This window comes from Phodopus roborovskii, unplaced genomic scaffold, assembly GCF_943737965.1.
Source record: "Phodopus roborovskii unplaced genomic scaffold, PHOROB, whole genome shotgun sequence".
Taxonomy (NCBI): domain Eukaryota; kingdom Metazoa; phylum Chordata; class Mammalia; order Rodentia; family Cricetidae; genus Phodopus; species Phodopus roborovskii.
Genome location: NW_026126540.1, coordinates 11,102,253 through 11,128,696, shown reverse-complemented (window position 1 = coordinate 11,128,696; position 26,444 = coordinate 11,102,253). Strand labels below are relative to the sequence as shown.

The following is a 26,444-nucleotide window of genomic DNA, read 5'->3' as shown; positions in this document are numbered from 1 at the left end:
ATTATAGTGGCTCAAAAGAACTTGATTCTAGTGTTCATTTTCTGAAAGGTAATGTAGAATGTAATTCAGAAGGTTCTACCTGCAGGAGTTGAAAATTGTACTTCCTTCCTACAGTGATGAATCCATCCTGGAGACTGACTGATTGTCCAAGTCCTCCCCTGGGGAATGACTGCCTATCTGAGTTCACCCCTTGGGAATGTCAGTCCAAGTCCTCCGCTTAGGAATGACTATTCATGACGTGTTTCTGCTTTGAGAGCAACACATAGTCATTTATGAAGTGGAACAGACACAGAATCTTTCAGCAAGCAGCTGCAGGTGATGGTTATCCTCCATCATTGCAGTGCTTTTGTTTGATAAGGAATCATACACAATGCATTTCTTAGAGACATAGTAGGGAGAAGAATAAAAAAGACCTTACTTCACTGAGAGCAACTAATGTGGGGTAACCATTCTCCTACTTCAACACAAGTTTAGACATTCAAGTCAAATTTGCATTTTACTAGCAGTAAAATATACTCAAACTTTATTGCCAAACATAATGGGAATATTTAAGACATAGATGAAACTTACACTGACCATGGAATTGCTGACCTAGTGAAAGGAGTCCTGAGATTGGTACTTTCTTATGCTGCTTTTTTTGTTTGTGTTTTTCTTTTCAAAAAGGACCAATATATCATCAAGCCAGAAGAGTCTCTCATTGACTATCTTTACTATCTCACTATGTGATAAGGACAACAAAGAGGCAGGTAACCAACCTTTTTCTTTCTGCTTTCTGCATCTCAAAACTTTCAGAAATATTTTATTGTTCTCTGAACTTTGGCCATGTAGAAAGCTTAGCAGGGCAGGGTTTGCTCCTTAAGAAAAATCTCCATGCTGCTAATGGTACAGCAGGAAGGATATATAGTTCCATAGTGCAAAGAGCAAACCCATCATGGTTCTTCCTTCAATCACATTCTCCAAATCCCCTGGTCACTAGTGAAGATCAGATTTCAATACCCTTGTGTTTGGACAGAGGCAGGTATAAATGTTCAATATAAATATTTTATAAAACTAACAATTTTATTCAGGAGTTTTTTTTTTTTTTGGCCACAAGTAGGAAACTAACTCTGTTTAATATTAATGTGTTAGGGCTTAAATTTGAATGGCAGAGCAATAATAGAATACATATGAGTCTGTTGTAAATATAGGCAAGCATTTTCCCCAGAGGGTAGTATAAACACTGATGACTTTTAAAATTTTCAAACATTCTCCATTACAACCTTAAGATCTAAAGAAAGTTTGCTTTATGTAAAAGGAAAAATAAAAGCATGAAGTGAATTCTACTGTAGATTTAAAATCCTTTGATAGAAACATAGTATTTTCAAAAAAATGACACAGAAACATACTTAAATTTCAACAATCTAATTTTACATTTGTCAGCAAAGAAGCATGGCTATTGGGAGACTTTTATTCTGTCAAAACCCTAAGATATTTAAATAACTGTGCATTTCAAAACCCTCATACATTCCAATAACTGTGGTCGTTTTCAGGGACTGTCATAGTAATAGATAAGATATTTGTTTTCCATATTTAATAGATAGATTGATGAATGTACTATTATAAATATCACATGATAACCTGATTTCCTAAAGGGATTTTTTGCTTTTTAAAAAATATGATTGAAAATTTAAAGTTTCAATCTCGGAACACATTGGACCAACAAATGCACTAGTTGCTTTACATTCTCCTAAGTATTCTTAGTGTTTTGCCAGTGTATCTTTTGCCCAACTCTTCTTTTGCTATTGCCTATAGCATTTAAATGTCCACTTTCTTATACTGATTTATGCAAAAAACACATGTATGTGTGTAGTGAGGTAGTTCTTCTGTATGGTAAAAAAAAAAATATTTAATTGTAGTAAACTATTTCTATATATAAATCTATTTCTCTCTACTATCTAGTATTCCTGAAGTCCCAAATTTTGTAAACCAATGCTGGCTTTGGAGTTGGATTTGGCTTTCCTTCTCTAAATTCAAGCATGTTGTGAAGATTAAATTCATAGTTTCTGCCTTAAATCAAAAAGCCAATTGGTGTAAGGCATAAAAAAACAAAATCTGGGGACTCATATCTTATGCAATTTTCTCTCTGAAATCCTAATTTTCTCACATACTTTTAATGTTTATTGTTGTCTTTCCCTAATGCATACCTTAAAACTTGAAAATTTTACTTTAATATTGATGTGTAACTTTTCCACAAGGAATAATAACGATTCCTAACAGCAGTCTTTAAACTTTCCGGAAAGAAGATGGGGCCCCACATCATCGTTTCCACTTGACTCAACCTGATGCATCGGAACTACAAACATCACCCTAAAAACGGTTTGAGACTGCTTTGCTCAAGACAACTCATGACTAGCTAGCTGTAATGGTGCACCTTTTTATTACACCCTGGCCAGTTTCAAATAGAACTACAGTCAAGAATTTTCTGCCACACAGTGATTAACTACATATGTCACAGCCAGTTCTGTTGAGAAATTTGGTTGCTAAAAATTTTCTTCCTACAGGATCCATTGGAACAATCATCGTCCCATTTCAGCAGGAAGTAATCTTAATATGACTACGCCCCCTTTCCCTACCCTTGGAATTTTGGGATAATAGTCATCGTCTTTGGGTTGGTTTTAGTTATTTGGGATTGGGTGATGCTTACACTCGGGTTTATCTTTTAGACAGGAATAGGGAATGGTTGGTAAAGGTATGGTTTAGATGGGATATAGGTAAATTAGCCTATTTTCTTGAGAATTTGAGTAAGAATGAGATAGTATTTTACAGCTTACATTGTTGTGTATTCTTATGTGGTAAGCTATGTAAAATTAAGTTTATATTTTGTTATATTGTGTTAAATGTTTCCACTTATAATATTTTATGCACATTATTTTTTACCATATTCTATGTATGTATACTTTTCCTGTATTCAAGACATTTTGTATATTGATACAATTTGAGATATTTATCTTGCTGCCCTTTATAGTTCTACCTCTTGTCTTGACACTTATACTCTACCTCTATTTTAGGGATTTACATGTAGGTATATGTAAATAGTTATATTGTTTAAGTATTTGTTCCTGCTTTACTCAGAAAAGTTTTATCAGTCTTTTTAGCTTAGTTCCCGAGTATTACAGATTATCTTCACTCACATTTCCTGTACCTATGAGATTAGTCAGATATAGATGCTTAATCTTCAATCACTTCATAGACATGCAGAACATGGCATTTAAATGTTTTAATACTAGTACTCCATTGACATGAGACACTGTTGCTCCTGACAGCACCGTGCACTTTCCCAAAAATATGTTGGACACTGTTGTTGCTCCTGCTGGAATTCAATCTCGCCTCAGCTAATGGCCTGTTGGGCATAGAATTGCCCCCACCTTGACCACTGATTTGGACATGCAGTCCTATGTGCTTACAGGAGACAAATATAGAAGACTGCTTGACCTTGCCAAGTCAGGGTAAGACAGCCATTCTATTTCCCTGCTGTTGTTGTGGTCTGTCAAGTTCTCTTGGCCTTAGCCAAATCTGTGTGTACCAACGTCGCTGTGAGACCTAGGGTGACTGTTCAGGTGGCTTGCTGTTTCTGTCCTTGCTACACCATTTAGAAGTTGTTCTTCCGCATTTCCTGTCTACTCTAGTATTGTTAATTTCCTTCTCAGGTCTTGATGAGGTTGAAGATTAAACTATCACAACTATTATTCTCTCTTCCTAGTTAGATATATTAGGTACTAGACTTACGTTTTCCAGCTTAGGACAACTCTATTGTAAACTCCATTATGCCCTCACCCTAGGACTGGATATGTAGGTAATTTTGTTCTCGATTCTCCTTTTCTTAGAGCACACTTGTTATTCACTGTTTTGTATATAGTTTTGTATTAAGCCTAAATCTTTTCTTTAGACTAAAAGGGGAATTGTAGTGAGGTAGTCCTTCTGTAGCACTGACCACGCCCATTGGGGGGTGGAGCGATGGGCGGAGGTGACCTGAGGAAGGAGGTCGGAGGGGGCCAGGAAGGCGCTCTCTTTCTGGTGTGACTCGGACAGGAGAGGATCAGGTTGAATTCCCTGGTGTTCATCTGTCTAGGTTGTAAGTTATTTCTCCCTGAATAAACATCTATTCGGCCTATTTGTTTATCCTGATCCTTATTTACCGCAATATATGTGTTAAGACATTATATCAAATGCGAACACCACAAAACCAAAAAAAAGTTTTAGAATTCATATGTACTATCTCATTTTATTATACTTATTACTATATGTATATTTATTATTATGAATAGACATTATTTAATTACTTACGTACAAAGTACTAATACATACAGAAGCTTTTGGTGATGATGATGGCTTGATATTTAACCAATATTTTTGTTATTCCTTCTTGGTCATAAAGATCACAGAAATATAATCATATTCAATTTAATGTTAGTTCAATTTAATGAAAATTGCTTTTAGTGCCTTTATTAAAACCCCATTAAGTTTTTTCTTATAAGTGTGTCACCGGTCTCCTTTCTTTCTATCTTTTTTGTTTTCAATTCAAATATAAACAAAATTTCCATGGCCATTTTGAAAAATATGGGCTGCTGTAAGCATAGACAACCTCGAACTTTCACTAGGAAGTACACTGTGTAAGCCACCAAGATGCCCCTCTTGTCATATCTAAGTAAAGTACATCTCTACCTCCTAGAAGTTCTCCCATTTTAGGGTGCTAAAATCCCTACTGCTTCACTTACATCTGTTTTCTTCTTAAAGCTTTGAAATGTGTATGTTGTTGAAGGTGGCCCACAATGGTTGAATTTGATCAATAAAAATTATTTCATACTTGCTTTCTTTTTCTTTTTCTTTGACTAAGGCTCAAGCCATCAAATTTAATTTAAAATATTTGAGCTCCTTAATTTATTAGAAAACCTGTGCTGGCTACTGTTTGTCAATTTGATACAAGCTGGAGTCATCTGGGAAAGGGGAACTTCATTGAGAAAATGCCCCTATAAAATTGATCTTCAGGCAAACCCCTGTGACATTTCTTGAATAAATATTGATGTGGGGGAGCACTTTCCAACAACAAGTGGTATCAGTATTGGGCATTTTGATCCTAAATTATTTTTTTTAAAAATGGCTAAGCAAGTCATAGGAGAATCATGCCAGAGAGCAACATTCCTCCGTGGTCTGGTTCCATACCTTCCTGTATGTTCCTGTCCCGAGTTCTTGTACTGACTTCCCCTAGTGACTGATTATTACCTAAAAGTATAGGAAATAATTCTGTGCTATGGATAATGGTATATTAGCACCCCATATAAGACAAAACCTTAGTGGTCCATAAATCATTTCTTTTCTATTTTAAACAGTTTATTAATAGCAGATTTTTCCTGTTTGGAGAAAATGTTTGAATCCCAAATGGCATATGTTTCTCTAGAGTCCTTCATTCTACTAAGATTTGACTGAAATGCAAACTCGAATAACTGCACTACTCATCATATTTCAAATAGCTGCACATCCATCCCTACATTACACATGGACTGGGCCTTCCTTGTAAGTTTGCTTAATTTACTTTTGTGTGTTTTCTAGACATTTAGCAGACAATAGTAAATCTATGTGTCTTTGCTCTCTGTTTCCCAGTCCATCATCAAGTACAACAGAGGAAGAGAAAATATCAGAACAAGGACAATCTCAATGTCACTTCAAGCTCTGTGACAATTTTTTCCCATCACTCTCCTTGCTCAGCAAAATAATTATTTCCTTCTTTTCAAACCACTTCACCTTACAAATTTCTCTTTAAACTCCTATTATTCTTCATTTCACTGAAGAATTCCAAGCAGTAACAGTAACCTGGAAACCTTGAAGGCTTAAGTATCTATTCCTATCAGGGCTGAAATAGTAGGTGTAAGCATAAGCAACTGTAGAAACACATATGTGACCTCAGTGCATGCAAGTTGTAAAGAGCCTGGTGAATTTGCAGATCTCTCTGGCCTGCTTGTCCTACTCAATAGAGATGTTTCTAACTTAGTGAAGTGACCATGCCTCACAATAAATGACTATATAAATAAATTAACAACAAAGAAAACATATAGAGTCAAGGACTAAAGAGATAGAGCAGTACATAAAGGATTTGCTTTACAAGCAAAATCAAAAGTGAAGGGTTCTACTTATTAAATTAGAGAGACCATAGATGTCAGTGAAGACAATTATACCCACCAAAGCTGTCAAATAGAGTATACAGTGGAAGAAATGTACAAAAACTATACAGAAATTAAGTAGCATGTAGAAAATTTAAGGAATAAATAATCCCAGAGATGTAAATTTTTAAAATGAGGAAAAATCCATAGAATAATGTCAGAATAATAGGAATCAGTAAGACTGTTCATTGACAAATAAGTGTTAAAGTACTCAGTTCCTCCAAATACCAAGACATTTGTTAATATATTGTATTACAAAAGAACTAACTTTCTGCCACATCCAAAAAACACAGCTTTCCATGAAGGACAGACATCACCTCAGGGCAAAGGGGTGGAAAAATATTCCAAGAAAATGGGCACAAGGAGCAAGCTTCTGTAGTCATTTTAATATCTGACAAAATAACTTTCAAACCAAGACTAATCTGAAGAGATAGAGAAGGACACTATGTACCCACCAAAGGGAAAAAATCCACCAAGAGGATATTGCATTCTTAAACATTTATTCACCAAACTTAAGACACCCAATTTTATCAAAGAAAAGAAACAATACACCTCAAACCACATACTGCCCCTTACATGGTGATAGTGGGTTTTTTTAAAATTATTCAACTCTCACTAATTACAGTTCATCAGAACAAAACCAAAATAGAGAAATGCTGGGTTTAAATTGCATCAAAAATCAAATTAGCCTAGCAGATATTTACATTGCACCCAAACATAAAATAATATAGCTTCTTCTCAGCAGTTCATGGAACATATTCCAAATTGACCTTCTACTTGGATACAGAGCACATCTCAATGCATTATAAGACTACTGAAAAAAATCCCTGCATTATATGTGCTCACAATGGAATAAAGCTGTATATCAACAAAAATAGAAACAAACAAAAATGTATACAAAAGTCTTGGGAACTGAACAGCTCACTAATTAATAAAAAATAGATCAGGAAAAAATTAAGAAGGAAATTATAAACTACTTGAATGAAAATGGATTTCTGAATAGGACACTGATAGCACAGGAATTAAGAATAATTATTAATAAATGGAAGCTCGTGAAACTGAAAAGCTTCTGTATTTACCATGCATAAATAATTTTGACAAAATGGCAGAAAAGAAAATGTGAAAAGATCTGTACCAATCATAAATCCACTTCTGATGGGAATGCACACTTGTAGACATACTATGAAAACAAGTGAGGCACTTCCTCAGGATGTTGTGAGTAGACCCAATCAAGATCTATCTACTTCTCAGACTATACACAAAAGACTGCATGTGGCTACATATACACATGCTTATCTTTGTTCATTGTTGCTGTATCCTTAAAGCCAGAAAGAAAGTAACAAACAGCCTATATGTCCATCAATACATAAATGAGTAAATAAATTGTGGTATATTCACACAACTAAGAATTTTTCAATTGTGAAAATAATGAGTGAATCATGAAATTATCAGGATAATGGATGGAGCTAAAAAAAAAAAAAAAAAAAGAAAGAAAGAAAAGAAAATCATTGTGAATGAGGCAACCCAAATACAAAAGTGAAATATTTGCTTTTCTGTAGTCTTCTGCTTTTAAGCCTTTGATAAACATTCTATAATCCATATAATCACAGAGAGTAAAGGACTAGTCAGCAGGGAGGTATCTCTCTAGGAAACAGAGTGCATTGGAATTGAGAATCAAAAAGAAATGGGGAGAGAAGAGGGTTTAAGAGAGGAAATGCAGGGAGGCACAGTTAACACTGAGGGCCATTTGATGGGTCATCTGGAAACCTATTAAAAAATGTATACAAACAGGGAAGCAATCCAAATACAGTCACCAAATAATAGGGGAGAAAGTGCCCCAAACAAACATCTTTGCCATCAAGAGAAACTTCAAGTGCTTGGAATGCACTTTTCCATTTTAGATGCTGGAAAATGTGACCATATGGAAATTACACAGTATATTTCAAGACTATTGGTTGCCCTCCATAATGTATGATAAACCATGTTGCTGAAGACAATACTTACATACTTTATTTAAAACATAGAAATTGACCTACTGCTTAACTAGAGGCTCACCTTATTTACATGGAACTTGAATGTGTTCTGCACTATATTATAGGAGAAAGGTAACTACCAACCCAGCTACAAAACCAGAGGTCAATAAAGGTGACCCGCTTGCATAATAAGAGTTCAATAGGGATATAAACAATGTGGAAGTCATCAGCCACTATCTGACTGAATTTAAGACTCACTCAATGAGATTGAGGACAGGAGAGCCAAGAACCTGAGACCAGATAGGCCATGAACCTAGGGGAAAACAATAGTACAAATACTACCATTATGCTAAAAGAACATAGCAATCAAATGACTTCTAATGAATTTTTGCTATACTCATGTCTTGCTCAGCCATCATTAGAAGTGTGTGTGTGTGTGTGTGTGTGTGTGTGTGTGTGTGTGTGTGTATATATATATATATATATTCTTATTTTACTTATCAATCACACTTCCCTCTCCCTCCCATGGCCTGAACCCCCTTCTATCCCATTTCCCCACTCCACAGGGAGACCTAAAAGGATGACCCAAACTAACAATATGAGAAACAGTGGAGAGGTTATCTTAAATACCCTTCCCTGATAATGAGTTTGAAAACTAATTTATATGCCATCATAGAGCCCTAAGCTGGTAGCTGATGGAAACAGAAGCAGACACCCACAGCTAAACATTGAGCTGAACTCCTGGAATCCACTTGCAGAAAGGGGGAGTGATAAGAAAAGGGGTCAAGACCAGGCTACAGAAAACCACAGAGACAGCTGAACTGAACAAAGGGGAGCTCATGGACCCCCAGACTGATAGCTGGGAAACCAGAATTGGAATGACTCAGAATCCTTGAACATGAGTCCCAATTAGATGGTCTGGGCAGTCTAAGGGACCTCTGACAGTGGAAACAGGATATATCCCTGGTGCATGAAAGGACTCTGGGAGCACATTCCCCATGAAGGCATCAGACGCTTTTCTGAAGGGAACACATACAGAGACCAACAACTGGCTCATGGGCAGAGAGAAAGAAATTTGGAACACTAAATTCTAAAATGTAATAATATCATCAGATCTATTTCCTCAATTCTCAGAGGGCAATGTGGGAGAAAAGGAAGTATTATTATAAAAGCTAGAATTGATAGATGACACCAAGGAAATTTTACCTTCCAGAAAGGGACTCACAGAGACTGTAGCAACAGGGCCTGCACAGCTTCAAACAGAAGTGGTTGCTTCACTCAGAGGATAAATTACAAACAATCAGAGGGGGAATTAAAAACAATCTTCTTGGAGCAGAAAGGGGATGGGATGAAGGGTTGGTGGGGAGCATGGGAGGTTGGGAAGGAGAAGGAACTGTGATTGATATGAAAAACAAGATTTTTTTCTAATTTAAATAAAAAAGAGAAAAATACATGATATTATGTAAGGCAGGGTAAATTATATATATGATACATTATGATATATTTATGTATATATGTTAATATGACATAAAACTGAGAAGAGAAAAATAACTTTACACTTGAAGGAATGGGACAAGTGAGGAGAATAGAACAGGGAGGGTGATGAGAAGTGAATATGAGAAAAGTACAATGATATGTCATAATACAATGTCATAATAAAACTGTCATAATAAAAATCATCATTTCATATGTGAAAAAAGAAACAGTCTTCCATACATAACTGAGAGACTATCACCAACTGACAAACACTTGAAAAGGAAAAATAAGTGTTCCCCAGTGGCATTTCACTGGGTATATATTCATTACTAAAGGCTAGACTTTATGTCCAGCAGTAAATACACAACATGAAACAAACTCAATGGTGTTTTGTAGATTTTCTGTCTCATGTTGCTTTATCTTTGCATCTTTTATCTTACTGTTTTTTCTTTTAGATTATGTCTTCTGATTTTGTGTTTCTGTATGTGTGTGTGTGTGTGTGTGTAAATGAGTGTTTCTGTGTGTCTCTCAATATGTTTGCGTGTTCCTTGTCGTTTTTGGTGTTTTGGTTCTTATTTTTATATTCTAGTTTGTTTGATTCATTTTTTTTTTTTTGCCTATTTGTTTCCTATACAGAGAAAATTAAGGTATGGAATATACTAATGGGGAGACTGGGAGGTTTTGGTTTTTTTTTGTTTGTTTGTTTGTTTGTTTTTTAGTTGTCTTTTTTGTTATTTTATTTATTTATTTTATATAACCAAGTCCATTTAAATGAAAACAAGCATTTATAGACAATATTTGGGAATTTGGGCATCGTTCTTTCCAAACTACTTCCTGCTGGTAAGGGGCGCTGTCATGGGGGATTCGAAGAAGATTCAGAAATCCTGGCTGTAGTCTGTAAGGCTGCTTATTCCAGCTGTTTTGAATGTAGGATCACCTGGTACTCTGTTTCAGGTGGTCTGGCTTGATCAAACCACATTAGTCTGGAAGGAATCCACATCTTTTCATTTTCTTCCTGAATATGGGTCTCAGCCAGAAGGACTGAGAAGTCTAAGGGACCTCAGACAGTGGAGCCAGGATGTATCCCTGGTGCACAAAAGGACTTTGTGAACACATCCCCCATGGAGGGATAACTGCCTTAATCTAGAGAGGAGAGAAGCCCTAGTCCCTACTTCACATGACCTGTCAGACCTACATGACCCCAACTGGATGGCATTCCCCTACATATGGAATTGGTGTGGGGGAATGGGAGGGGAGGGGGGTTAGAGTGCATGTGAGAGGGCAGAGAGGGTAAAAGGGAGGAAAGGAGACTGGGAGGTTTTAATGGGATATGGGAGAGGGTAAGTCATGGACAGAAAATATCTTATGAATTTTCAATATAAGGGAAAAAGTAATAACTATTTTAAAGCCTAATAATAAATAAGTAATTGATCTCATTGAAGACATAAATTGGAGTACTAGAGAAATACTTTAGTTAATAAGTATTTTCTATGCAAATTTTTAAAAGGTGCCATAAAATATGTCCAAAAAGAACTTCTGAGCTTATTTTATGTTTCTTTTCTTTATTTGATTAAATTTAAATTAGACTTAAGCTTGTTTTACATGTCAATCACACTAATCACAGTTCCATCTCCCTCCCATCCTCTCATACCCCACACCAACCACCTATCCCATCCAACCCCTGCTCCCCAGGGAAAGTGAAGCCTTCCATGGCAGATCTTAAAAGATTGCCATATCATTTGGAGCAGAGCCTAGGTTCTCCATGTGTCTCGGCTGAGAGAATATCCCTCTATGTGGAATGGGCTCCCAAAGTCCATTCTTATACTAGGGGTAAATACTGATCCACTACCAGAGGCCCCATAGATTGCCCAGGCCTGCTAACTGATATCCACATACTGGGGATCTAGGTTGGTCTTAGGAAAGTTTGATGAGTGCCTTATATCTTTGTTTATATATGTTTGTGAGTGTGCATGTGTTAGGCAAGGTTGCAAAATCCAAAAGCTTTCTCCTACTTATGCGCTTCATATGACAAGTACAGATACATACATACATATATTATATAAACACTCAGGATGTATACTGATTGACTCACACACATATACACGCATACATACAAACACACATACAAAATTTTAATGGTTGACATCTATACTTTAGTAATAAGATCTAGCACTTAAGTTACATCACCATTCTTCTTTTTCTTTGAGCGTAATAGAGTTTTTATATCCCTATACACTATGATTAAATTAACCCTAATCTATTCAGTAAAACTTTAACGTGGAGAATTCAAAGTGGATTAAATAGGATAGATGAAATGCTGGTTTTATTTCTAATTTGATACTGATTTGAGGATCAATATACTTAGGAAAGGTGAAAGCAATTAGAATTCTATACAGCCGATAACTATGTTGAAATTGTTGTAATGAATTTACATAGTTAAGGTAAATGATGGATGAGGCTCCATGTCTGAGGTTTGTTTATTTTTCTTTCAATCATATTCCATCTTTGAGAAAAACCTGACATCCAACAGTTCATTCACAGGAGAGAATAAAACAGGAAATCTGCACTGTGATTGGGCATGAGTCCTACAATATAGAAACCCACAGTTGGACTGAGGTCTCTGACTTTCACAGCTGGGGCTCAGTGAGTCAGTGACTTGTGGAATAAACATGCTTCAGAAGGGAGCAAGGAGCTGGACCTATGAAGTGATTCTCCTGACTTCTCATAAGACATAAGCTTCCTGCAGCACATTCTCCAGCCTGTCTAGAAATATCAACTGTGAACCCAACTGCAGAAGAAGTGATGAAACTGGTTTTAAAATATAGCTTCAACACAGTTACAATAAGGCTCATTAAAAAAGGAACAAGAGGTTAGGTTGAAAGATTAGGACTGAGTCTGACAGTAAGTGATCTTAAGGAACAAAAATTAATTGCCAGCTTGCCAGCAATACAGTGTAGTAGAACATCTGTGCTTTAATTATAAAAGGAGTAAGAAAGTCCAGGGTGTTGGACTTGTCAGTTAGTTTGAAGTCAAAGACTACTGAAAAGGAAATGAAGATTGTTATTCTTTTGTCAGTTACAATAGGCCTAATATCTTCAGACTGTAAGCAGTCATAGCATAGATTCAACTGGAAGAGAAGCTCAGATATTGCTCCAGTTCAAACCACCTTAAACTCAAATAGTGTGCATCGTAAGTGTTTTCTCCACACTTCCTCTTGGAAACTAACTTCACAATAGGCCCAGGTCTAGTTTTCCCCAAAAACCACTTCTGGAACTGCTATTCCAGCATGTAAAGGATTGACATATTCATCATGCTTTCAATGTTTATTTTATTTTTTACATGTATTTAAAAAAAAGAGTCCTATGGCTTTGACCTCCATCATCAGGCCTCTGCTGGAGGTGAGTCTGGGACCAGTTCAGGTCAAATTCACCCACAGCCTCCCCTAGAACTCCCTGGGTTAGCCCCAAATTCTGCTCCCCCCATATATCCTGTCCCTAGATAGAACAGTCCTAGTACTCTGGTCCACAAACCACCCCACCCAGAACCTGCCCTCCCCACACCCTGCTCAACTGCTCTGGTTGAGCACTGAGCCAGAGTGTGAGTTCAACAACCACTCCAGCTTTGGAGAATTCCCTGGATTTGCTCTGATAACACTAGCTCCGCCTATCTGTGAGGGACCACCCTGAGTTCCCGCCTGCCTGACCTTTGACCCCCATCTCCAGGCCTATACTGGAGGAAAGACCTAGAGATCTTGAACCATCCAGAGTTACAGAATTTGAACTCCTGACCCATCTACACCCACCGGGAGAGAGGAATAGAGAGAGACTCTACCTCCAATCACTGGAAGAAGTAATGGGAAGACAGCAATACAAGAAAACACTCAATGATGGAAAGACAAGCATGACTCCATCAAAATCTAGAGACTCTACCACAACTAGACCTGAACACACCAAAGCAGATAAAGCTGAAGAGAAAGACTTAAAAATAATTTCACAAATATGATAGAGGCCTTCAAAGACTATATGAGAGAATCCCTTAAAGAAATGGAAGACACCAAATAACCCTATAAAAACGTGTGGTACATATCTGAAGACAGAATTCTCAATAGAGGAAATGAAAAAGGCTTAAAGACACTTAAGAAAGTGCTCAACACACTTAGATCTCAGGGAAATGAAAATAAAAACAAGTCTGAGATACCATCTTACTGCTGCCAGAATGGCGTACATCCCAATGTTCCTCATCCATGCAACAAACACATCTGTTCAACTTTGTTCATAGCAGCATTATTTGTAATAATTAGAATCTGGAAGCAACCTAGATGTCTCTGAACTCAAGAATGGATAAAGAAGATATGGCATATTTACACAATGGAATACTCCTCTTCGGAAAAAAAACAATGGAATCTTGAAATTCACAGGCAAATGGATGGAACTTGAAGAAACCATCCTGAGTGAAGTAACCCAGTCACAAAATGAGGAGCATGGTATGTCCTCACTCATATATGGATTTTAGACCTAGAGCAAAGGATCACCAGCCTATAATTGACACCACCAGAGAAACTAGGATACAAGTAGGAACCTAAAAGATTCATACAAGGTCCCTCACAGAAGAGGAAAGGAAAAATAACTCCTGAGCATATTGGAAGTGGGGTAGAGCAATGAGTGGAGAGGGAGCTAGGAGAAAGATAGTAGGAGGAGAGGAAAGCATGTGGGATTAGGAAGATTGAGTCAGGGGAGGAATAGATGAGAGAAAAAATAAGAGAGATTGAGATAACATAAAAGAGGGAGCCATTATAGGTTTGAAGAAATACTGAATCTGGAGAAATGTCCAGAGAACTACAAGACTGACCCCAACTAACAATTTTGAGCAACAGTAGAAAGGCTACCATAAATGTCCTTCCCTAATAATGGGATTGATGACTAACTTATCAACCATCATAGAGCCCTCATCTAGTAGTTGATGGAAACAGAAGCAGACACACACAGATATACACTGAGCTGAACTGGAATCCAGATGCAGAGAGGGAGGACAAGATCAGGCTACAGAAACCCACAGAGACAGCTGAACTGAACAAGGAGGAGCTAATGGAGCTTCAGACTGATAGCTGGCAAACCAGCATAGGACAGACTCAGACCCCCTGAACTTGGGTCTCAGTTAGATGGCCTGGACAATCTAAGGGACTTTTGACAGTGTAGTGAGGATGTATCCCTTGTGCACAAAAGGACTTTGGGTTTACATTGCCCATGGATGGATTCTCCCTTAACCTAGAGGCAGGAGAGAGGGCCTGGTCTCTACTGCAAATGACTTGACAGATTTTTGTTGATCCCTCCTGGAAGGCATCACCCTCCCTGTGGAGTATGGCAGATGGGATGGGAGGATGTCTGGGGAGCATGGGAGTGGGGGAGGGAGGGAGAGGGAACTGGGATCGATATGTAAAATAAGAAAAAAATTACAATAAATAAAAATAAAAGAGTCTTATAATGACTTCTAAACCCATATAGCTGAGGAAGAATTGAACATTAGATGTCCCTGTCTTCGTCTCTTGAGTTCTGCACAGACAGGCACTACCACAATTACTTCATTGTGTCCTAGGGAATGAACTCATAACTTCATTCTTGTTACACAGGTACTGTGCCAACTGAGCTAAAACCCCATCTCATTTTCAAGGATTTCAGAGCATTTTCCTAACTATATTCCTTGACATTGGATTCCTCACACTCTGTTCCTTGGCTTCTTTTTCTTCCTTGGAATGTTACTTTGAGACTCAGGTCTATAACTTCACAGCCAATCTAATCTCAAGGTAATCTAATCAAGGTTGAGATTGATTTGATTAAAACTTTAACTGAAGTACCTAAATATAAACCTATGGCTGTCAGTCTTCTCTTGACTTTTGCAATAGTAATTATGCCTAAAATAAAACATTAAAAAGCAAATCTCACCCAGTCTTTCAGTGTGCTTGTTTCTTCATTGCCCACTTTTTCTACTCCTCCTTCACAGCTCTAAGACCTATACTTCCTTTCTCTCACACTTATATGTGATTGCCAGTGACAGTAGCAAGTCTACTTTTAAGCATTCTCCAAATCTAACCCCTATTGAATTATTGCTTACCTATAGTGTACATCAGAGCACAAGTATTTATTTCCCAGTGATTACAATATTTTAAGTATTCCTTTATTTACAACAAGTTCAAATATGAGAATCCTCTAAAATACACTTTCATGCTTTTTTACAGGATACTTAGAGAAAAAACCCAATGTAGATAGGCTCGTTCTCCAAACACACAGGCTGATTTTTCTGTTATGAATGAAGGCATGCATGCCAGTCATACTGTCTGACCCTCAAAGCAGCCTCTGTTTGGTTTTATAGATCACAGAGTAAATAAACAATGCATATTAGAAAATATGTAATTTAATACTAACAATACACCATACAAAGTAGTCTATGTCAACTCCTGTTAAGTATACGCTAAATAAATGGTTTATATATATTTGCTTGATTAACATCTCAAGCCGTTGAATAAAGTATCACAATGTAAAACATCTTCACATAAATAATACTGTCGCAAAAGAAAAACAAACAAACAAAAACTGAGGCAATGCCCCATTTAACTCAGATTAATCTCAGTTATAGTTAAGGATGGTCTTCTAATCTTCTTTCATCTGCAACATAGATATTTGGATTACAAGTGATACCACTACACAAAGTTAAGTAGGAATTTTCTATTATATTGTTAAGAGTAATCAAACAGCTGGCCTCATTTAAAAATCTAAATTGACAATCTTCAAAAATTGTTAGTTTCTAAAAATCTGTGTATGTATGATTGATGCTTTCAATTAAACCAATACCTTAAATTTCCCATGCTTTAAAATATTACTTTTTAACAGTTTATAATGACTAAATTTTTAATATTTTTTAATGTTAACTCACTTGAGGACTTAAAAAAATAAATGATGGTACACTAACAGTAAATTAAAAACTAAAATTAGAACCTTGCTGAAATTAAAGCACTATCCATTCAATTGTGACATTAATAAGTAAAGCAAAAAATGGTGACAGTAACACTATTCTTCTTACCATTCACTTGAAAGATGTGTGTCTGATGCACGTGTTCATAGCCATCTGCATAGCAGGTATAATTGCCCATGTGTACTGTGGTAACCTTGGTGATATACAAGGACCCATCATCGCCAAAGTCCTACAAAAATAAAATAAATCACAGAGTTGGCTAACTGAGGAGCCATATCTATTCAAGAGAAAAATAAATATATTAAACATTTTAAAGGGTCTAAATTATCAATGTAAAGTTGAAAGATGTTGACTTACCTTAATATGTCTTTTATATATTCTTTCCTTAAAAGTGATGTTTCATTGATAAATATAATTTTCCCATTTTAATTTGAAATGCACGAATTAACTAAGTATGCTAGTATAACTTATTTTTATACTTTGAATTTTAGATGAATAAGAGTCTATCAAGATCTTTTTGTATATCTAAAAATAAATTGCTAATTACATTTTTAGTCTTATAATTATCCATAAATATTTATAACAATTAGAAGTACAAGTATCAAGAAAAAATAGATATCAAATCAGTATGTTCTCAGTGAAAATATTTATAGGCATATCCCAAGACATGATATTTTGTTTTATTTTTGTTTTGTTTGTGGACCAATGGAGATTAAATCATATCCTCACTCATGCTAAGCATGAAGTCTAACCTAAACTTTCAAGGAGGATTTAATTTTACAGATTGTAATCTTCTGCCCATTTGAAAAAATAGCCATACTATTTGGTATTCTGAAGAACAAAATCATAGCCATTCCTGGGGAAACATATTAAAGTGTCATCTCTTTTTATCACAACTGAGTTCAAGCTTTAGCCTTGGTACTACAGGATGCAAACTAGAAAATATGCTCCTTATAAATCAATGTGCGCAATTGGGAAAACTGACTAATTTGTTTTTTGGTTCTTTGGACAAAATGCTCTACAGTCTGGACAAAAAAACTCTTGTAATCTGCAGTCTGTATTAAAGCCAGACTGCCTGATCTCTATAAGATGCCTGTTAGTGGGCATTCTGACCTCTCTTCATACTCACACCTTCTTGCTTCCATGATAACTATGAATCAATATCTTGTACCTGCTCCCTGTGATCTCCACTATCTTCATGGACTAGAGGGGAGGGAAATCCTTCAAGCTCCCCCATAGGGACAGGTCTCTGTGGGACTATTCCACTGGCATGAAAATCTTAGGTTTTTATAACTTTGTTTTATTTCAACAAAACGTAGGGACTGCTCTGTTTAACAGTTCTATACCATAGTACTTTATGAAAAAAAAATCACAGTTCTTTTTAATATGATATTTTCATTGAACATTAATACTTATTTGTGGTCACAGAATGCTGAAGAACAAATTGACAAGCAAACTGGAGAATAGGACAGGCATACACCAAATGACACAAGTTTTGACAAAAAAGTCAGAACCCCCCCCACACACACACACACAAAGTCAGCATCTTCAACAAATGGAGCTGGTCCAACTGATTGGTACATCTTGGGTACATTTGAATCACCCTAAACAAAGAACAAAACACACCTCGAAATGGATCAATGACATTAACACAAGAAAATATATACTGAATCTCAAAGAAAAATAATGAGGAAATAGCCTTGAATTTATTGGCACAGGAGAATGTTTTTTTGTACATAACACTGGTAACAAAGGCTCTAGGAACAAAAATTAATAAATTGGACCTCATTTGACTTTTTGTAGATCTAGCTCTCATTTTCTCTTGAATGGAATGAAGAGAGCGGCCTCCTCCTCAAGCTGCCCAAATCCTCTACATTCTGTCTGTGCTGAGACCTTTTAACAGAGCAAAGTACTTCTATGGGATAGGGACCTAGAGTAGTCAGCATAACCTCTCCTATTTTAGTTGATGCAGATTCTTTATCTCTAATTGTTTTCTGGTATACAACAAGTTTGCAGAAACAGTTAATTGTTTCATCACATGTTTTCAAGACAATTTTTTTCCTGGGCAGATGCAACATACATAAGCATGTATTTATACCAAATGGGTACTCATGCTCAGAACCCATGATTCAGTTAAAGTCCTATGACCCTCACCACACTGCTGTCTGTGGGAAAATACTGAATATCATTGTATTAGTATCCTGTTGTACCTTAAAATACTACCTGACAAGCACCAAGAAATAAATTGACTTTCAGTATGCTTTGTTAAATATTTTACATAATGATAATATTTTAGATAGCCCAGGAATCTTGTCTTAAAATAAAAATCAGTAAAATGTTTTACTAAAGACTTTAAAACAAATAAATAAATTGAACCTCATGAAACTGAAAAAAAAAGGCTTCTTATGGCAAATGACACCATAATTTGGATAAATTGGATGATGCATAAAAACTATTTACCAATTATATATCCAAAATGGATTAATATCTATGCTATACATAACAAAAACATGAACATTAAGAAAACAAATAACTGAGCAGAAAGTACATGAAAATGACACACAGATGTGTGAAAAACATTTAAATACATGTTCAACATCTTTAATCATCAGGAAAATACAAATAAAAATAATTTTCATATTTCATCTTATCCCAGTCAGAATGCCAAAATCAGCTTATTAAAATAACAATTCATGATGGAGAGGATGTGGGGATAAAGGAAGACTCATCCATTTCTGGTGGGACTAAAACCATCTACAGTGGCATTTCCTCGGGAAGCTGTGAATAGTCTCACTTTAACTTGATTTGCCAAGGCTTTTTGATAGACATGGAAGGCCTGTCCTTTCCTAAGAGAAAGAAGGATGAGCGGTTGGCAAGGGGGTAGTGGAGGAGTAAGAGATGAGGGAGGGAAAACTGGGATCAGACTGTAAAAATAAATTAACAACAACAACAACAATAATAATAATAATAAATAGTAATAATGATGATGATTTTGATGATGATGATGATGATGATAATAATAATAATAATAATAAATAAAAGAATTAGGAAACTAACTGTTAGCTTTCTCTTCCTGCCAGGTTAATAGATTGTTTTAACTCACATGGGCTCTCATCACTATGATACCATAATGAAGTCCTCCACAAAATGAAGACAAACCTCATGGTAATGCCTTTGAATTGTTGATACTATGAACCCCATTCTCTAAAATGTGTCTTAAGAGATATTGTATTATAGTGGCAACAAATGTACGGACTGACTAATGCACATTTCAGGAATTGGTTATGAATTTGTCTTTCCTCCTTTTAATTTTAACATTAGTAATGTAATGCTGATCTTCAATTTTCAAATGTGCTGCTGAACTTTTAATTTGTATACAGTATATATAAATTTAACCTGGGAACTTAATGTTATCTGATTTTGTAAAACTTCATTAACCGTGTCAACACCATGTGTCCAAAAATACTTTCCTTTCAAATTTTGATTTTTAAAATAATCATTGTGTTTTTAAGATGTGGTAGAGCCCACTGACATTCCAATACTTTTATAAGAGTCTCTAAAAGTATTTGTAGTACTGCCAACATTATCTATATTTTTATTATATGTGTTTTTGTTAAAAATAGCTTCACTCAATTACAATTTGTTTGAATCAAGAAAACCACTACAATATTGAACTTGGGCCTGACAGTGACCAAAATCATGTCTAAACTGGGAGGTGGGTAACATGAAGGGGATGGGGGAAAGAAGCATGAGCGATCAAGAAGAGAGAGTTGGGGGAAAGATGGATGGGTGGACCAATGAAAGAGATATCTTGCTAGAGGAAGACAATATGGGATTAATGAGAAACTTGGTGCCAGAGAAAGGATGATTCTAGCTAAGATTTCAGGTAGCAATAGTGGAGAGGGTTTCTGAATAGGTCTTCCTCTATAATTAGATTAGTGACTACCAGATTATCATCATAGAACTCATATACAGTAACTGATAAAAGCAAATGCAGTGATCCTGGAGTTCAGTTGGAGAGGGAGAAGAGATTGTATGAACAAAGGGGTTAAAGAACATTATGGTGAAAACCACAGAGATAGCTGACCTAAAATAAATCAGCATATACATGACTACTTCTAACTCTGTGGCTCTGTCCATGATTTCTTTTTTAGTATTCATAAGTGCAACCAAAGACTTCTATCCAAAGGCTTCTCCAATACATAACTATGAAAACATTCATAGAACTGATTTTACTAATAATTCAAATTCTAATAGTTAATCTCTACTTCAAATAAAGTATGGATCCTCCTAATGTAGTTAAAAGACATCGCAAATATCTACTGGGCACTTATTAACTCAAGTGCTATGCCATATTTTATTTTAAATATAGGAATTCATCATTCAAGTAACCCTTTCAAAAAGTCAGTTTCATTTTGCAAATAAAAAGGCTGAAATATAATGTTGAATAACTTTGTGGTGTCTACAAAATGGCTAAGATAAATAAACTTGTTCTGTAAATTTAACATGCTTTCCCTTTTGGTTGATATTTTGTTTGTGTTCTGCTTGCTTAGAGTCAGAGGCCACAACTAACTACTAGTTAACCATAGAAGATAGGAGGACTGATGATAAAGAGACAGGAAGTGATAAGACAGAGTGGAGAGTGTTTTGATGGAGGAAAAAGACAGCTTCTCCCAGTTCTTTGATCTTCCAACTTCTTTTATCTCAGTTTTCACTGATTAAGATAAATTAGATTAATGCTTCAATCTCCTCTGCAGATTCTCCATTAATTCTTAAGAATGCCTTTTGCTATTTTATGTAGACATCAGAACAATTCTTGATCTTCTTCCTAATATCACACACCTAATCTTTCAAACTAGTATACTGTCAGTACTTTTCTAAACTAAGAAGTTCCCCTAAATTATGAAAGTGTATTGTTCAGCCTTGGTTGAGAGCTATGATCAGAGAACAGGCACTCTGAATTCAGGAACAAAATATAGCCTCATTCTGAATTCCATTATGTCTTCACAGTCTGCCAGCCAATAGACACTCTGTAAGAAGATTAAAACTTTACATGCCTCTTCACAATTATAAAGTAGCCTTAAGCACAGATGTCTGAGAAGACCTGATGGGAAAAATTGCAAATCATGTTTTCTGTTGAGATTATCTTCCCTATTCTTTTCAAAGCTCTGCAAACAGGGAAGAACATATGTATTGCATTTCTAAACTTCAAAGAATGTCTATGATGACTCCCTACTGACTACACTTAATAAAGTAGGAGTAATATCAAAATATTTAACAGTGAGTATATGATCAGGACTGATAAGAACCTACAAGGAAACAATATTCCAGTGTAGTTACTTAGAATATAAAAGATGCATTTTTGGCCACCATTTCCTCACAAGCATTGTTTACCTAATTCTAGTAAGAGAGATAAAACCAAACTATTGAAAATAGTTTCGAAATTTAACTTCAGTTTTCTTTTTATATTATGATTCTCCATGAATATCTAAATTTGTACTAATATCACTATATTTTAAATGTTCTGTTCTATAACAAATACCTCACAAACATTTCACTTTATACCAATATTAAAGTCATTCCCTTTTTAATTCTGATTATTATAGTGTATTTTTACTTTGTCTAGTGGTGAAAATTACATTTTTAAGTTTTTTTAGATTAAAAACCTTATTTTTAGAAAATAGCAATAAAACTAATTTATGCAAATTTATAAAATTGACTCAAGTACTACTGTTGTTGAAATCTTTCTTGATGATAGAAATTCTTACACTTATGATAATTTACATCCTGAGATCTAGAGAGATGCATCAGTATTTAAGAGTAGAACTCTTGTTTCCCTTATGGAGGAGCACCTAGTGATCCCCAGTCCTCAGTAAGTCCCTTCCAGTAGTCCTGGTATCCCTTTTTGACCTCTGTGAGTACAGTTAGTCACTTAGCGCAAAGGGCACACATGATGAGAAAATAGTCATACACATAAAATAAAAAGAAAATTCAGAAAACATAGTGAATAAAGCACTCCAGGTTTATAGACAGGAGAAATAGATAGATAGGAGAAATCTCAGTATTTACTAATAAAACACTCCTATTCTTTTGATACAGGTCAAAATACTTAGGAAGTTCCACTTAGAGGACTGAGAGATCCAAGCTACAGATTTTGAGTAAGTAGAAACTGGATGCTTTGTCTTTTAACACTCATCACATATTAGAAAACAAGTGGCATCTAGCAAATGTTACTGAAAGGACAAGAGCAGGGGGATTTAAGTTCTTTAAGATTCAGTCACATAGACAAAACCTAAATTGATAATGGTACCATCATAATCAGGAATTTACTTGGATAACCACTTCCAACATGACATTACAATTATAGAAATCAGACAAACTAAAAATCTTAGCTTTCTAATAAGGATCTACCAGAAAAAGAGCTATATCTTATACCAGCTATCAATACCCTTTACACAGGACTCTATAATCCTACAATTAATCTCTAGGTCACAAAGAGAACTCATACAACAAAACAAAAAGAAAAATATTGTGCTTGAGAGAAACCACAATCCATGGAGCTATTCTCTCATAGTAATCCATTGATAGAAAGGGCAAACAGGGAATAAAAAACTACCAGAATGAATCCATAAATCCATTAATGGCTTCATTGGAAGACTTGAAGATACTCCTGAACAGATGTTTTATTTATTTCTTTGCTTACTTGTTTGTTCCTTATTTGTTTAATTATTATTTATGCGGCTTTATTTATTTATTTGGATAGGAGCTTACTTTATAGTATGGCTAGCTTACCTATTAAAAGATCATGTGCCTCTGCCTCATGGGTAATTTGGTTTTAAATTAAAAACAATTTTATTTTACATACTAATCCCAGTTCCCTCTCCCTTCTGTCATCCCATTCCCCCCACTATCCCCCATCCCATTCTCCCATGGGGGAATCATCAAAGTCTGTCACATGATTTGGGGAAGGGACTAGGTCCTCCCTCCTGGGTACTTTGATTAATGACATACTTCATCATTCACAGATAGCTGGGTGATTTTGATAGAGAAATGTAAACATGTAAAAATCCTAATAGACTTAGGAAATTCAATCCTTTTATGCACACACATTAAAGAACTGGGAACTTTCTAGGAAGGCTCCAGTTCACATGATAATAATATGCAAAGAATTTGAAAATAGGACAATAGCTATTATTTAAACTGAAATGTAAGAATAACCTAATAGAAAACAACAGAAATGGCCTGCTTGGCAATGGGATACTCTGGATATAATTCCCAGTACCCATACCTAATAAATATATGAAGTTTTAATTTCCTTGTTTAGAGAAGATACAAGAGTTAAATTGGATGCCAGGCATTGGCGGTACATGCCTTTAATCCCAGCACTTGTGAGCAGAGGCAAGGTGAATCTCTGTGAGTTTGAGACCAGCCTAGTTCTAGGACAGGCTCCAAAGCCACAAAGAAATCCTGTCTCAAAAAACCAAGAAGAAAAAATTTTAAAAAAAGAAATTGGAATCATGTAAGAGGTGATAATAATAAAGTCTACATCAATGACTACCTTAATATTAGTGCATGATAGTTCTAAGTGTTACAAAATTACATGACTATCAGTTGGGCTACACTGACAAAAAACTGAACAGTTCTCTGCTCTACATCATTATATATATATTTAGGGAAAGACCTGTGTGAACTGATGAGAAGTATTTTATATCTAATAAATTTATCCTATCACAGATTTATCCCTTAATATTAGGAGGGATTTGCTGGATGCAGTTATATGATATAATTTTTCTTGTATCTGTAATCTGTTAAAGTCAAGAGACAGTTTAGAGTTTTGTGCTAATTCCAACAATTACAAGCATATATGCCATATTCGAAAACAAGGATTTAAAAATCATTGTCTCTGTGTTATACATATATATATATATATAAATTGTGTATATGTATATAAATATGTGTATGTACATATATATGTAGTGTTTATATATATAATCAGAATATATATATACATATATTATATATATTCTGTCTTGTATGTCTGTATGTCATATATATATATATATATATATATATATATATTCTCCAGAATAAAGCAAAATTGTAATTAATGTTTATCGTAATTTGAATGTAATTGTTCCCCAGAATCTCATATGGAGTGGCACTATTAGGAGATATGGTTTTGTTGGAGTAGGTATTACTTTGTTGGAGTAAGTATGTCTCTGTAGGGGCATACTTCAGGATTCCTATGTGCTGGATACTGCCCAGTGTCTCAGTAAATTTCCTGTTGCCTGCAAGATATAGGACTCTTAGTTCCAGCACCACATCTGCCATCATGTATCCATGCTCCCTACCATGATGATGATGGACTGAACCTCTGAAATTGTAAGTGACTCACCCAAAATAAATATTTTATTTATAATAGTTGCTGTGGTCATGGTATCTCTTCATATCAATAGGAAACCTAATTAAAACAGTGTTCTAATCTCAAATTATTATCAGCTATCTAGTTCAATGTATAGTTTTATCCATTTCACTTAGCAAAAGATATTGAGTGTCCTTACTTTGCATACTTGAATATTTATATATCTTTTCTGTTTTTTTTTCCTTAGTCTTTATCTAGATACTATATTCCAACTATTTTGCCATGTAATTGGTCTTTCTATAGAAGTCATACTAATTTTGTTAACTTTAGAAAGTTCAAATGCAATTGTTTGCTTGTATAATAGTGATTTGAAAACACTGATGTGGACTGAAATGCAACTTCACTTTCTGAGAAATTTCAAAAAACCTGATAGTGTGTTGTCTTTTCTTTAAGTTAAATTTCCAAACATATATGACATGAGTGTTATGATTTGAAAGAAAATGGACCCCAAAGAGTGTGACATTATTAGGAGGTGTGTCTTGTCTGAGGAAGTTGTCACTGTGGGGGTGGGAATTTAGGTCTCTTTTCTCAAGCTCCATTCAGTGTGACAGTCAATTGACTTCCTATTACTTATGAGGACTCTCACTTCCAGCAAAACATCTGCCTGTATGCTCCCATTTCTCCCCATCCTGATGATAATAAACTGTAAGCAAGCCACCTCAATTTAATATTTTTATTTATAAAAGTTGCCATGGTTATGGTGTTTCTTTAGAACAATAAAAAACCCCAAGACAATGGGGATCAAAATGCTTGCTCAATTGATCATATACATGAGACACATAAGAACAAATAAAAGTGATGATTGGAAAACAATTTATGAATTATAATAAACATGTTTAATTACAAAGAAAAATGTGAAAACCTGTGACATTGAACACATCATCTATCATCCTCACATAGAGGAGGCCTACACAGGAAGATCAATTTCAACATCAGACTTGGCTATAGAATGAATCCCAGTCAATAAAAGATATACAGACAGATAAATAAACAGAAAGATAAGTGATAGGTAGACTCTATGTGTTATACTTCACAAATTTTGTACATAGTTCTGAGACCATAAAAATCTGTCAGAATTATGACTATGAATCAGTTAAAAAGAAAAGATTTCAAGAGTAAGTATATATATATATATATATATATATATATATATATATATATTCTAATCAATCTGAAGGTGAATCAGGGAGTATATAGATATAGAGTATTTGGGTGGAGAAAGGTAAGAAAAAATGTAACTACATTTAACTCTCAAAAATAACAAAAATATGCGATAATGAATAATCAATAACTATTTTCCTACATTATCTAACTATCCCTTGATCTTAATCATGAGCACTGATGCTACTCACTTCACAGTCAGCACACAGTTCAGAGCTTCAAATAGAGGCAGTGTTCAGTGAGCATGCAAAT

The 26,444-nt window shown here is 35.3% G+C and overlaps 1 protein-coding gene across 1 annotated transcript in view; it reads right to left on the bottom strand.

Annotated features, from left to right (window-relative positions):
• Fstl5 (follistatin like 5) overlaps window positions 1-26,444 on the bottom strand; it is a 530,620-nt gene that overhangs the window by 166,223 nt on the left and 337,953 nt on the right. Inside the window, exon 7 of the mRNA XM_051199180.1 lies at window positions 16,718-16,838. Within this exon, the coding sequence (XP_051055137.1) occupies window positions 16,718-16,838 (121 nt within the window). The remainder of the gene's footprint in view (window positions 1-16,717; window positions 16,839-26,444) is intronic.